The sequence below is a fragment of the Coptis chinensis genome, chromosome 3 (assembly GCF_015680905.1).
Source record: "Coptis chinensis isolate HL-2020 chromosome 3, ASM1568090v1, whole genome shotgun sequence".
Taxonomy (NCBI): domain Eukaryota; kingdom Viridiplantae; phylum Streptophyta; class Magnoliopsida; order Ranunculales; family Ranunculaceae; genus Coptis; species Coptis chinensis.
The window spans coordinates 36555691-36567078 of NC_141458.1; the positions used below are offsets into that span (position 1 = coordinate 36555691).

At 35.2% G+C, this 11388-nt stretch overlaps 1 protein-coding gene across 1 annotated transcript; it reads left to right on the top strand.

Moving 5' to 3' along the window:
* The first annotated feature begins 1330 nt into the window (after window positions 1–1330).
* LOC147509432 (AIG2-like protein D) lies at window positions 1331–7791 on the top strand. Its single transcript, XM_086601727.1, has 6 exons — window positions 1331–1426; window positions 1600–1840; window positions 1909–1981; window positions 5648–5740; window positions 6614–6697; window positions 7445–7791. The coding sequence occupies exons 2-6, from the start codon at window positions 1686–1688 to the stop codon at window positions 7583–7585; spliced, it is 546 nt and encodes a 181-aa protein (XP_086457853.1). The 5' UTR covers window positions 1331–1426; window positions 1600–1685; the 3' UTR covers window positions 7586–7791.
* The last annotated feature ends 3597 nt before the right edge of the window (window positions 7792–11388 follow it).

An 11388-nucleotide genomic window follows, 5' to 3' on the forward strand; every position in this document is an offset into this window, starting at 1 on the left:
ATATATAAACACAGAAAGAAAAAGAAAAAGAAAAAAAAAAAACCCCTCACATATTCTATTTCTCCTCTCTTCAATTCTCTATTACTTTATATATTAAAATTTAAGTTTTCTACTTTTCTAACCAAACAAACACTTTTACTACACCTACCGGTTTTGTGGAGGTAACTAGGTAAGCCTTATATTATTTAATTTTTTGTCGTTTTTTTGTACTGATTCCTAAACCATATTATTTAGATTTTTATATGTTTGTGATTATTATTTTATTTTGTGCACATTATTGGTGGTTTATTTTAATTTGTGCAATTTCAATTAAATTGATTGGTGATTTATTTTAATTGTTTAAATAGCTATGCTAAATAATTTGATCAAAGAAAAGTCGTTGTAATCGGATGACGGTTGAATGATTGTTAATAACATACATTGAAAAAGAAGTTTTTGATAACATTGATACCGAGTTGATCTTGCAATGCTTCCAAAATATGAAGAAGGATGACTAAAAAGAAAGTCATCGAGGACAACTATGAAGAAGTACTTGTTTAGATTGAATTATTTTGTTTTTTCTTATTTTTTTATATTACATTTATTGCAATCATTTTATATGATTTTTTTATGTTTAAAATATACTTGTTTTGTGATCGAGTTTGAATTTTTAGTTAAAAAAAATAGTGTATTTTTTTTTTAATGTTTTTATTATTATTATTTATGTTTGGTTTCTGGGTGGCTCACCCTCACTTAAATTCCTGGCTCCGCCACTGCACTTGTGCATACCATTTTCTTTGTGATATTTGGTATGAATTGAAGTTTGTGCATACCTCGCATACCAAGAGGTGGTATGCATTGACACTTATGCATACTATTTTCTTTGTGATATTTGATATGCACTGATGTCTGTGCATACCTAAGACGACATATTTAAGGTGGTATCCACCGACACCTGTGCATATCAGGGTACTTTTGTCTTTTTTAGACAAAAGTCAACTATTGCCCTTAGAGTCTTTTTGAAATAAGTTGGATTTTTTGGTTTGTTATTTTGGAATTTTGTCCTTTTCAGCTTTGTCCCCCATTTTAAAATCTTCTTATTTACTTAATTTAGAAACACCTCTCTCACTAAATTTAGAATAAGCCCCACTTTTATTAATATAATTTGAACAAGGTCTATTTTGTATTAATAATTTAGAAACACCTATCTAATGTCAATTCCCACATTGAAATTAAAGCAAACCCTATTTTATTATTGATAATTTAAAATAACCTCTCTAATATTACTTAAATAACATAATTATATTCCATTTTGTTTTAAAAAAATAAATAAACGGGTCTTTCCTATATAATTACAATTACCATTTACAATTAGAATCCAAATAAACCATGCTAACTATCGATCTCGATGCGTAGCATTGTTTTCATACTTGTTGGAAATGATAATGTGAGAGTTTGGCGAGTTTGTGTCTCCATCTTTCTAATCCAATTTAATTTAAACTTTTTGCTCTTTGTAGTCTGTAAACAATATATTATTTAGTATATAATGGATGTTAGAGAAATCGATCTCATATACTTAAAAGTTAATTTTAATAAAAATTTTGTTATTATAAATTATAGGAAGTGAAACTCCTCTACACTTGTGTCAAGACAGACGTGGTTGTAGAGAGTTAATGTGGCAACCGGTAATATAATAGTACGTCACAATGATTACTATTACAGAGACAGAAATGGGGTCTACGATTCTGCCTCCACAGAGTAGTCACATAGTGTTTGTGTACGGAAGCTTATTAGCTGATGAGGTTGTCAGCGTGATTCTGAAGAGAGTTCCTCATTCTTCTCCCGCCATTCTCGATGGATAGTAAGTTGTTTTTTTTCTTCTTCTTGAGGCTCATGACCCCCCCTTATTTTCGTGTTTGATCCATGCAGCCGTAGGTTTAGCGTTGAAGGACGTGTATATCCAGCAATTACACCAGTGGAGGATAAGAAAGTTAATGGAAAGGTGTGTCTTTATTGATTCTGTTCATATTTTGTGAATTTGGTTTCATAAAAATAGTTTATAAAATATACTTATGATGCTCAATTAATCCATTGGGATACCTCGACTAGTTTTCTTTATGTGATCATGATTTGCAATAAATATATTCTTCCATTATGTACTCAGTTTTATCTGGACCTTGTCTTCTAGTAAGTCTTATGTAAACATTTAGTAGCTATTAATTTGCAATCTGGTTTCATAAGCACTGCACAAGTTTCTGTTATTCTTTCAATTGTTCACTTTGTTTGGGACTGACTTAATTTCGTCCTTCAGTATAAGACCATAGATTAGGTATTGGTATTTGCTGTATAAGACCATAGATGGTAATTAATGGAACAGAGGGGATAGCCAAGAAAGGGAATTGTCCTTTCTCTTGGGGAGTTTGAAGGCTCTTCATTGGTTTATCTGTACCTCATTTTGGCTGTCTGATGATCTGATCAGCAGATGGAACGAACTGAACTCAGTGAGTGCCAGAAACAATAACTTTGAAGAGAGGAATCAAGGCTGCATTGAAGAGGAGGCAGCAACTGTTTGAGAAGGTTCTTTGGCATCTTGAGAAAAAGCGAACCCTTGGAGTAGAACTTAATGCTCTTGATCCATCATAAGATTTAAAGTGAATGAGATAATTTTGTTCTTCTCCTGTGACACATATAAAGACATAAAGAAAGACATGTATGACAATATAAAATCAACATGTGATAATAATACTAGCTAATTGTGGGAAGACAACTCATGGTTCTACAGTTTCTATTTGCTGTTTTGAGCATTTATGCTCCTTAATGCATTTTTTATTATTTCTTTTCTACCTCTTCTATCTGTAATCTTTGTATTTGGTACTTTGGTCGGACACCTCATCCTACTGTTGATGTGTATATTAATAAAATTGATTTACCTATCCAAAAAAAATAAAAATAGTAATAATAATTGAAAATTGAAAATGAAAATTGATTTACCAGAAGATGAAGCACAAGGGTGAAAGAGGGGAAAAAGAGGATGAAAATGATCATTCTTCTTTGCAGAGACATAATATTTATAGCCACGAAATTTGGTGGGGAATTTCCATCAGGGTCATCATGTAAGGAACACTGTACACGTGATGTTTGAATGCGATATTTTCTGGCTTGAATATTTCAAACGGATTGTGTTGTATCTCATTGTCCTTACAGTGTTGAAAGATGTGGCTTCCATGTTAGGAGTAATAGGGGTCTTAACCATTATACTTGAACTGTCCTGCGTAGCTGGAAAGTGATTTCTTAGCGTGCCGAAAGTCCCCAGTTTAGATGGTTCAGACAGTGAGAAAGTGTAAACTTTTGAAAAGTCCCCAGACCTAACTAATTCTGATTATACTATATAGTTTCTATAGTCATAAATCATGGCAAGGGTTTGAGAGTACTAGTTTCGTACATAGAAGGTGTGGCTGAGGCAATTGCATGGCATAAGTGGTTGCCATAAGATTTAGACCTCTGAGACTCATTATTTCATGTATAAGGCCTCTGAGATGTCTTTGCCCTCTGTCCTGCACGTTTTCAGAGAACCCTTCATTGGAAGGGACTGTGATGTTGATGTAGAATATGAGGATTTATCTATTGGAACATGATTTTTTTTTCCTTTGATATAGGACAATGATTTGTTGTTTGTATCAAAAGAATCTGAGTAATGGATGTTTTGCTCTGTTGGTACCCAAGATCTGGGAACATGCATCGCGGGAGTTTGATGTGGGGTTCATGAGGAGTGCATGTAAGATTGTGATTCCCTTGGAAGTTTTTATATGACGAAGAGTGTCAATTGGAGAACATGTTTTGGTCAGCCAAGAAAAACCTAATGTCTTGGATTACACTCGTGTTATTGTTGACTCTGAATTTGAAATTACTGGATAGGATGTCGTGCTCTGGAGCTGGTAGAGCATATTTTCGTGGTGCAAAGGATTGTGGCCATCAACATGGAAGCCTTGTTGTTAGTTGTCACCCAGCAGTTCAGTGAAAGGATACAAACCAAGATCCATATGGGATATTCATGCAAACAAATATCTCGTTCGAGTTACGACTCTCATGTGTTCTTCATCTGATTACCCGTATTGAAAATTCTTCATTTTTGTTGGAAGCTATAAATAGCGCATTTGTGAATAGCTGGAAGGGATCTTCTCTATCCTTTCTCACCTTCCTCTTTCGTGTTATTCCTTCGTTTTCTGATGTCTTTTCCCTTTTTGCAAGTCACTTTCTAAGCTATTTACTCTTTGTTTATTGCATTTTTTTTTCTTTTCTTTTTGGATAATGGATACCGTCTAACTGTTACTACAGAAGAGTCTGTTCAGCAGATCCCCTTCTCTAAGCCCAAGGTGCAAATTTGTTGGCTAAACTATCATCCTCTACGAGTATACCTAAATATTACAAACTCAAAATTAACTGAAATGACATGAATATTAGTTAGAACAGAGTCCCAACTCCAAAATGGAGACACTATTCCGTCCTTGCTGGTCTCAATTACTTCCTTAGCACCTCTTTTTAAAGTCATCTCCCTCCAATGTTTATTGCAGAGCAGATGCAGCTGCTACATTGCCGCCCAAAATTCTGCTTCGCCTGCTTTCCTAGATTTACGAAAGTGATTTATATGATTTTACCTCTGTTGCATTAGAACTCTTATTCATATGCTTTTTGTTTGCTGGGATTTATATTTTCTGGTGGGTTATAGATGCTGCTGTAAGTAATGGTCACTAGCCTGGACAAAAGGAAGCTGAAGCACTTTGTTTGTTGACTCGCGGGATAGATAGAAACCTATATTGAAGAGCAGAAAGTTGTTGGAATAATGCGGTGTTCTGGTGACCTCCTCACTTTGCAGTATGGCTTGGATGGTATAGTCTGTCGACGGTGTTTCTATGTTGATCTTTCAAGGTGGTACTATGCTAGTGTAGGGAGGTGTCGGTCGACATTGTTAGTTTCTCCAATCAGTTTTCCCTTTCCGAGCTGTGGGCGTTCGACAATTGTATAATGGTGCCCCTTTCTTTTCTTATTTGTGATCTTGGCCATTTAAGTCAAATGGAGTCACCAAAGAGCTAATGTGATAAGGCCTAAATGGAAGTGGACAAAACAAACAGGGGACAACAACAATGGCTTGGAGAAGGGAAAAGGCTCTATAGAAGGAAGTACAAGGACGAAAGAGGATGGAAAACATCTTTTTGCTCCCCATGAGGCTGCTATTTACAGCCCCGTGAAAGTGTATAGAGAGTTTCCTCAAGGGTATTCACGTGAAGCGCATCCGAAATTCATGAATATATTGTCCAGATCTCATTCTCCTCAATGTTAGGATATATAGCTTCCATGTTAATTTTTTCTTTCAAAACTCGACTGTAAGTTTGAGGCTCCGAGAGAAAAGCGGCTTTTTTGTGTTCTTTAGCTTCAAATAATGTGTTCTAGGTAACCCTTGGCTAGATGTCCAAAATGTTCAAGCTATGATGGCAGGTGCATGGGTCCAATTTCTGAGTATCTACACTAGCTTACTTCTTTCTTAGATTAGTTATGCTTATGAAAAATACTACCATACTAGTCAGTTGGTTATTACATTTCATTCTCTTCATGTTGGTATTAGAAGATCATATCTATCGTTATTACTCACTAAACAAAGCTCATTTAACAGGTCTTATTTGGTATCACGGATCCTGAGTTAGATTTGTTAGATGCATTTGAGGATGTTGAATATGAAAGAAACACAGTCGATGCCTTTTTAATTGTAAGTAATTTTTTCTTTCAATCGTATTTGCTCTCCGTTTCATGATTTATATGTGATTATGAAAAGACTAGTGTGCTTTGAACACCTTAATAGCCTACTTGTTTATAGGAAACTTTACTTTGCATACTTAAACACTTGAAACCTACTCTTCAAGGAGAACAGGGGTGGCAATGTTTTCAGTGCAGCACAGTCAAAATAAAAAATCATAATGGTATTAACTCGTTGTTTTTAACTCTGGACGAGTCGTGTTCTTTCAAGTAGAAGACTTGAAATTAGTGTTTGAGTGCAATGTAATCATGAAAATATCTGCAACGAATGAAACTATCTCGACTGATGGTAGGTCCCCATGGCTGCAGAAGTGGGAAAGTACCTTTTGATAGGTTCTTTAGATTTGTCTAAATGTTTCCTACCGCTTATGTATAAATGGGCGATGTAGATGGAGATTTAGCTTGAGTCCTAGTAGGGTATCTTGACCCTGCTAACCATTTGTACTCAATGTACAGTTCGCTTTCATCTTTAATAGAATTTAAACTTACCGAGCAAAAAAAAATTCATGAAAATATTTATTCTTAAATTTGGGGTTGCCTGGAAGAATCATGGTCGTTCATTCAGTCGTTTCTCATTAAGGCCTTAATATGTTTACGTTATTCTTCTCTTGTCACTCTAGTGCAAGTTCATTGAGGCTGAGGCTGTTATTGGCCGTTCTGATTTCTGCAATAAGATGTACAGGTGTATATATCATCTTGAAATTTAGATTAGTGGAAGTTCTCCATATTCCCCTATTTAATATAGAAACTTAGAAAATTATTTCTGTCTTATCACTCCTAATTATTTCATGCTTACTATATTGGAAGAATGTTGGGTGGGTTGCAGGATACTTGTGAGAGGGTGCAGACCTACACTTATGTTTGGAAAGAGAAAAATGATCCACATTTGTATGGGGACTGGGATATTGAGGTAACCATCTTCATCAACACTCGCATGCAGTACATTTTGATAATTTCTGTTGCTATACAAACCTTGCAACCAATTAAATGTTTTGAGTGAATTGATTAGCTGAGACATTATTTTCAATCTGATATGTCCGGGACAAGAATTCAACATAAAACTTATGATTCAGGGCAAGACTTTGAAATGAATCCTCCAAAATTTATGAGAAGTGCTCTGACTAGATTTTTGTTATCATTGTGTTTTAATGTTTTTGTGATAGCACCTATTGTAGAACATGTAGAAGTTCTATGTTTGCTGTATAATTCGATGCCGCGTCCTTGTTCTCTACCTGTGAAAACGTAGTAGACTGTACGAGTTCCAAAAAGAAAAACCGTAGAAGAATTGCTATTCAGGTGAGTAGGGCAGGTTGAAGGGTGCCTTGGATCAAGTTGAAGGGTTAACTGGCAGCCTATGCCTAGTTGCAGTGCAAATTGTCTGCCTTGGGTTGAGCTGGGGTTGGCCTAATTTGTATTAGATTAATGGTTACATATGTTTTAAAAAGAAGGATGAGAAAACAATTAAAAGAAAAAAAAACCCTACTGGATAGGCTGCATAATGACCCTGGGCACTTGCCCAACCCGACAGGCGGACAGCTGCAACACTTCGTATGTGTTTTTATGTCATTTAGTATAATAATAGTCGATATTGATAGTAATATGTTGAGGCCCTATAATTTATGTACGTTCATTTTGTTTTTTTGGTATCTCTAACAAGGCATGGAGGCAAGTGCACATGAGCGACTTTCTCAAGATGACAACTGGTTTCATTGAAGAGTTTGAAGGACTTGAATCAAAGCCGAGGGTGGCTACTTATGAGGAGTTCTTTCATCAAGCTGAGAGTCCCCCTACTCTCTGATATAAAATAGATTGTATAGAGTAACTATTGATACTTGAAGTGTCTACTTGCTTTAAATTTGGGATTTACAAATCCATCGTGTTGTTCCGTTTTCTGTTTTCACTATTTCCTTCTCTTTTATAGTTATATAGTTGCTCTATCCGGATCAACTAAGTCATCTTGAATTATACCGCATAGTCCCATAAATAATGATTTTTCTGAGTTAATTAATTTCCATGGACGTTCTGACACAATACCACCAGGTTTTTAACTTCCTGAACCTATCCCTCGTGTTGAGTGGGTTCAATTTTCTTAGGTACAGTTCTTAGAAATTTGCTCACTGTGAAAACGTAGTATCACTAATCATTAGGAATTTTGATCAACTAAAAATGCCGAGGTGTCACAAAAAAATATAACAGCGTGTTGATGATGCTCTTAGTGAACTTTTACCATCACTTCTGCTAGGTCATAAAGGTGCTGTTGTGGTTAGGGTTGTCAATGGGTTTCGATAACCCGATAACTGATCCGAACCAAACCGATAAAAAATAGTTTGGGTTTTGATAATTTTGTTTGCTCTCCACCGACCCAAAACCGAACCGAACTGATAAGATAATGGTTTGGTTATGGAGTTTGTCTTCCACCGAACCGATATGAATCCGAACCGATAAGATGACATTTTAATAATATTTATGATTAATTTTGTATATATTTATCAATTGTGTGGTTGAAATTAATTGATTTAATTTAAGATTTAATTGATTTTATAATTTTTGGTTCGGGTCGGTTCGATTTTAGATTGTAATATATCTTATCAGTTGGATTCGGTTTTGAATAAAATATAATATTATCGGTTTATTTGGTTTCAAATTCTCAATTTTTTTATCGGGTTCGGATTTTACATAACCCAACACAGACCGATACATTGACAGCCCTAGTTGTGGTAGTACTGGTTAGCAAGGAAAGAACGAAACAATCATAGCTTTCCAGAATAAATTTTGAGCTGGGATGCAAAATCCTTCAAGTGGAAACTTAATGCTTGTTGGTGGGTGTCTCTGCAGCAAATACTAGATCCCATGTTACTGAATGTGGCGGGCGAGAATCTTTTCTTGATATGTTTCGTATTGTTTTATGACTTTTATCATGTGCTTCTATATTTTTAAGCCATGCAGCACTTCTTAGTTAATAGATAGCGATCAACTTTGGGTTTTTTGGGTAATAGCATCTCTAGGTGGACACATTCTTAGTCGCATCCTTCAAATTTGAATGACTGCGTCGGAATTTTCCGAAATTTCATCTTTAGGTGGTTGCATTCGTAGTCGCATCACCTGTTTGTTCGCATTCTTGTTCGCAAATTTGACAATTTGGATGCGGATGCGGAGCGACATTGGTAATATCGCGCGCCATTGCAAATGTCGCCCTACTTTTTTTTGACTTTGACCCAAAGACCACGAGCGGTGAATGCATTAGCGCGCCACTCCTAATGTCGCGTGGTTTTTTTTTTTTTTTTTTTTTGGAAATTTTATTAATAAATGGTTTCGAATGGCAAATCCTATCCTCCTAAAAACAAACTCATTAGAACCAATGTCATTACGTGAGTTGTTTCAACAGATTGTTGTGCAAGAAAACCAAAAGTGTCAAACCGAAAGGAATTGTATATACAAGCCTCCTCGTGTTTCTCAATTTTCCCTACCACGCTTCATTAGTACCTCAAAGACTCCATTCCCAAGCCCTACCAATGGAGAGGCTCCGGTTACATCAAACACACGATGCCTCAATCAATGCGATCAATACATCAGATCAATACAGGTAGAGGTGTCGATCTCCCCTCATTCGGATCGGTGAGAAAATTCACGGAGCCTCCTTGACCCTCCCAAAATGCATCACATAAAATATCTCTAACATGAAATTTGAAAACCAGGGGAAATATCTAACGTAATGGTCACGAGGAGCCTTTTTTTTTTTTTTTACTTTTGAATGGTTAGACGCCACTCTTAATGTCGCGTGAGTTGTTTTGGAATTTACCATTAGTATTGGCGCATTCTTCAAATATAAAGAGACTATAGAGTTACCACCACCTAGATTCTTCAAATATGAAAGATTTCTATTAATTTCTATTAATGTTGTTGGTGGTGTTGTTGTTCATCTTTACTAGAGCTATAATGACAAGATAAGTTCACCTATTTGGTGCTACATTATTAGTATTAGAATATAGTCAGTATTAGAATATGCCTTATATGTAAAGTCCCACGTTTCTATAAATGTGGATATTTATATCTAGTAGTTTCTATTATCATGTTTTAAATTAATATAAATATGTAATTCTGGTTAAAGAACTAACTCAATCATTCTAACCCTAATCAATCTCTCTCTCAATCTATTAATCCATTGTTTTTCTTTTTGGTTATCTTAATATATCAATGTCACAACTCTCCTAGCATCACCTATAACATAGAATTTAATATGGTATCAGAGCGTGATGTTCAAATCAAAGTTTAGTGGTATGTTAGGAGAACAATATTTCACCATCAATCAAAATCAAAATCAATTTTTTTTTTTCAATTTTCAGTATTCAATTCAAATCAAGTTTCAATCTTTCTCACAAAAAGAAAAATAATGGATTGATAGATTGAGAAAGAGAGAGATTGATTAGGGTTAGAGTGATTGAGTTAGTTTTCTACCTAGAGTTACATATTTATACTAATCTAAAACATAAAAATAGAAACTACTAGATATGGATGTCCACACTTATAGAAATGTGAGATTTTATATATTGGACATATTCTAATAACTAGGAGTACGAAAGCTGAGGATAGGATCTGATTCCCTAACACAGTTAATGCAATGCAATACAAGGAAGAGAAAAAGTCTCATGGTACTGTGCTGATCTACATGCTTCAATCATGGTTAAGATCCGAATTTTTGAGAGAGTGAATGTGTTACATGTGTTTAGCCTTTAGAAAGTCCAATCAAGCAGCTAATCGACTTTCTCTCCAAGTGCAGTATGGAAGTTGATCATCTGAGTTTTTTCATAGCTCCATATGATGTAAATTAAACTTTGTAATATTCTAGAGCAGAATGTGTCTAGAATGATGTATGAGAGAATTCATTGATGATTAATAAAGGTTTGGGTCTACCTTAGCCCCTAGTTGCTTCAAAAAAAAAAAAAGCTCGTCTTTTTGTGCATAAACTATGACTATATTATTTCTCATTTGTATCTAAAACAATTGAATCCCTCAACTGTTTTGTTTATAAATTAAAGCCAAACACAAGAAAAATGAGTTCAAGCATTCGTTGTTCTGGTCCATATATGGAGGCGTTCTCATGGTTCGTACTTTTCCTCCTTCAAGTTAGAATGCTTACTTTCACTTTAGCGTCAGCGCAAGTTCAACTTCCAGCCATGTTTGTGTTTGGAGACTCCTTACTTGATGCAGGAAATACAATGATTACATAACAATAGCAAAAGCCAATTATCCTCCAAATGGAATTGATTTTCCATATGGTGCAACAAGCAGGTTTTGCAATGGTGCTACAATCGTAGATCATTTAGGTAAATTTCTATATTTTGAATCTTTTTTCATGATATTGTCGACAACCAAATAAGAATGTTATATAGTTGGTACGTACGAGTCTAAAAGTCATGCGTGCTCCAACAAATCTAGTTCAATGTTGCAGGTTACCTCCTTGGGTTAGGTGTGATCCCAGCGTTCAATGACCCAAGCACACAAGGGCCTAAAATTTTTTAGGAGTTAACTTTGCTTCATCAGGTGCTGGTATTCTCAATGACACTAGCCATAGTACAAAATATCCCGATATATCGTGATATT

What these genes read in the sequence shown, in the direction of transcription:
- LOC147509432 (XM_086601727.1), top strand. Translation starts at nt 1,686, where the DNA reads ATGATTACTATTACAGAGACAGAAATGGGGTCTACGATTCTGCCTCCA. An exon ending in ATAAGAAAGTTAATGGAAAG is followed by an intron (nt 1,982 to 5,647) that starts GTGTGTCTTTAT and finishes CTCATTTAACAG; the next exon opens with GTCTTATTTGGTATCACGGA. An exon ending in ATGGGGACTGGGATATTGAG is followed by an intron (nt 6,698 to 7,444) that starts GTAACCATCTTC and finishes ATCTCTAACAAG; the next exon opens with GCATGGAGGCAAGTGCACAT.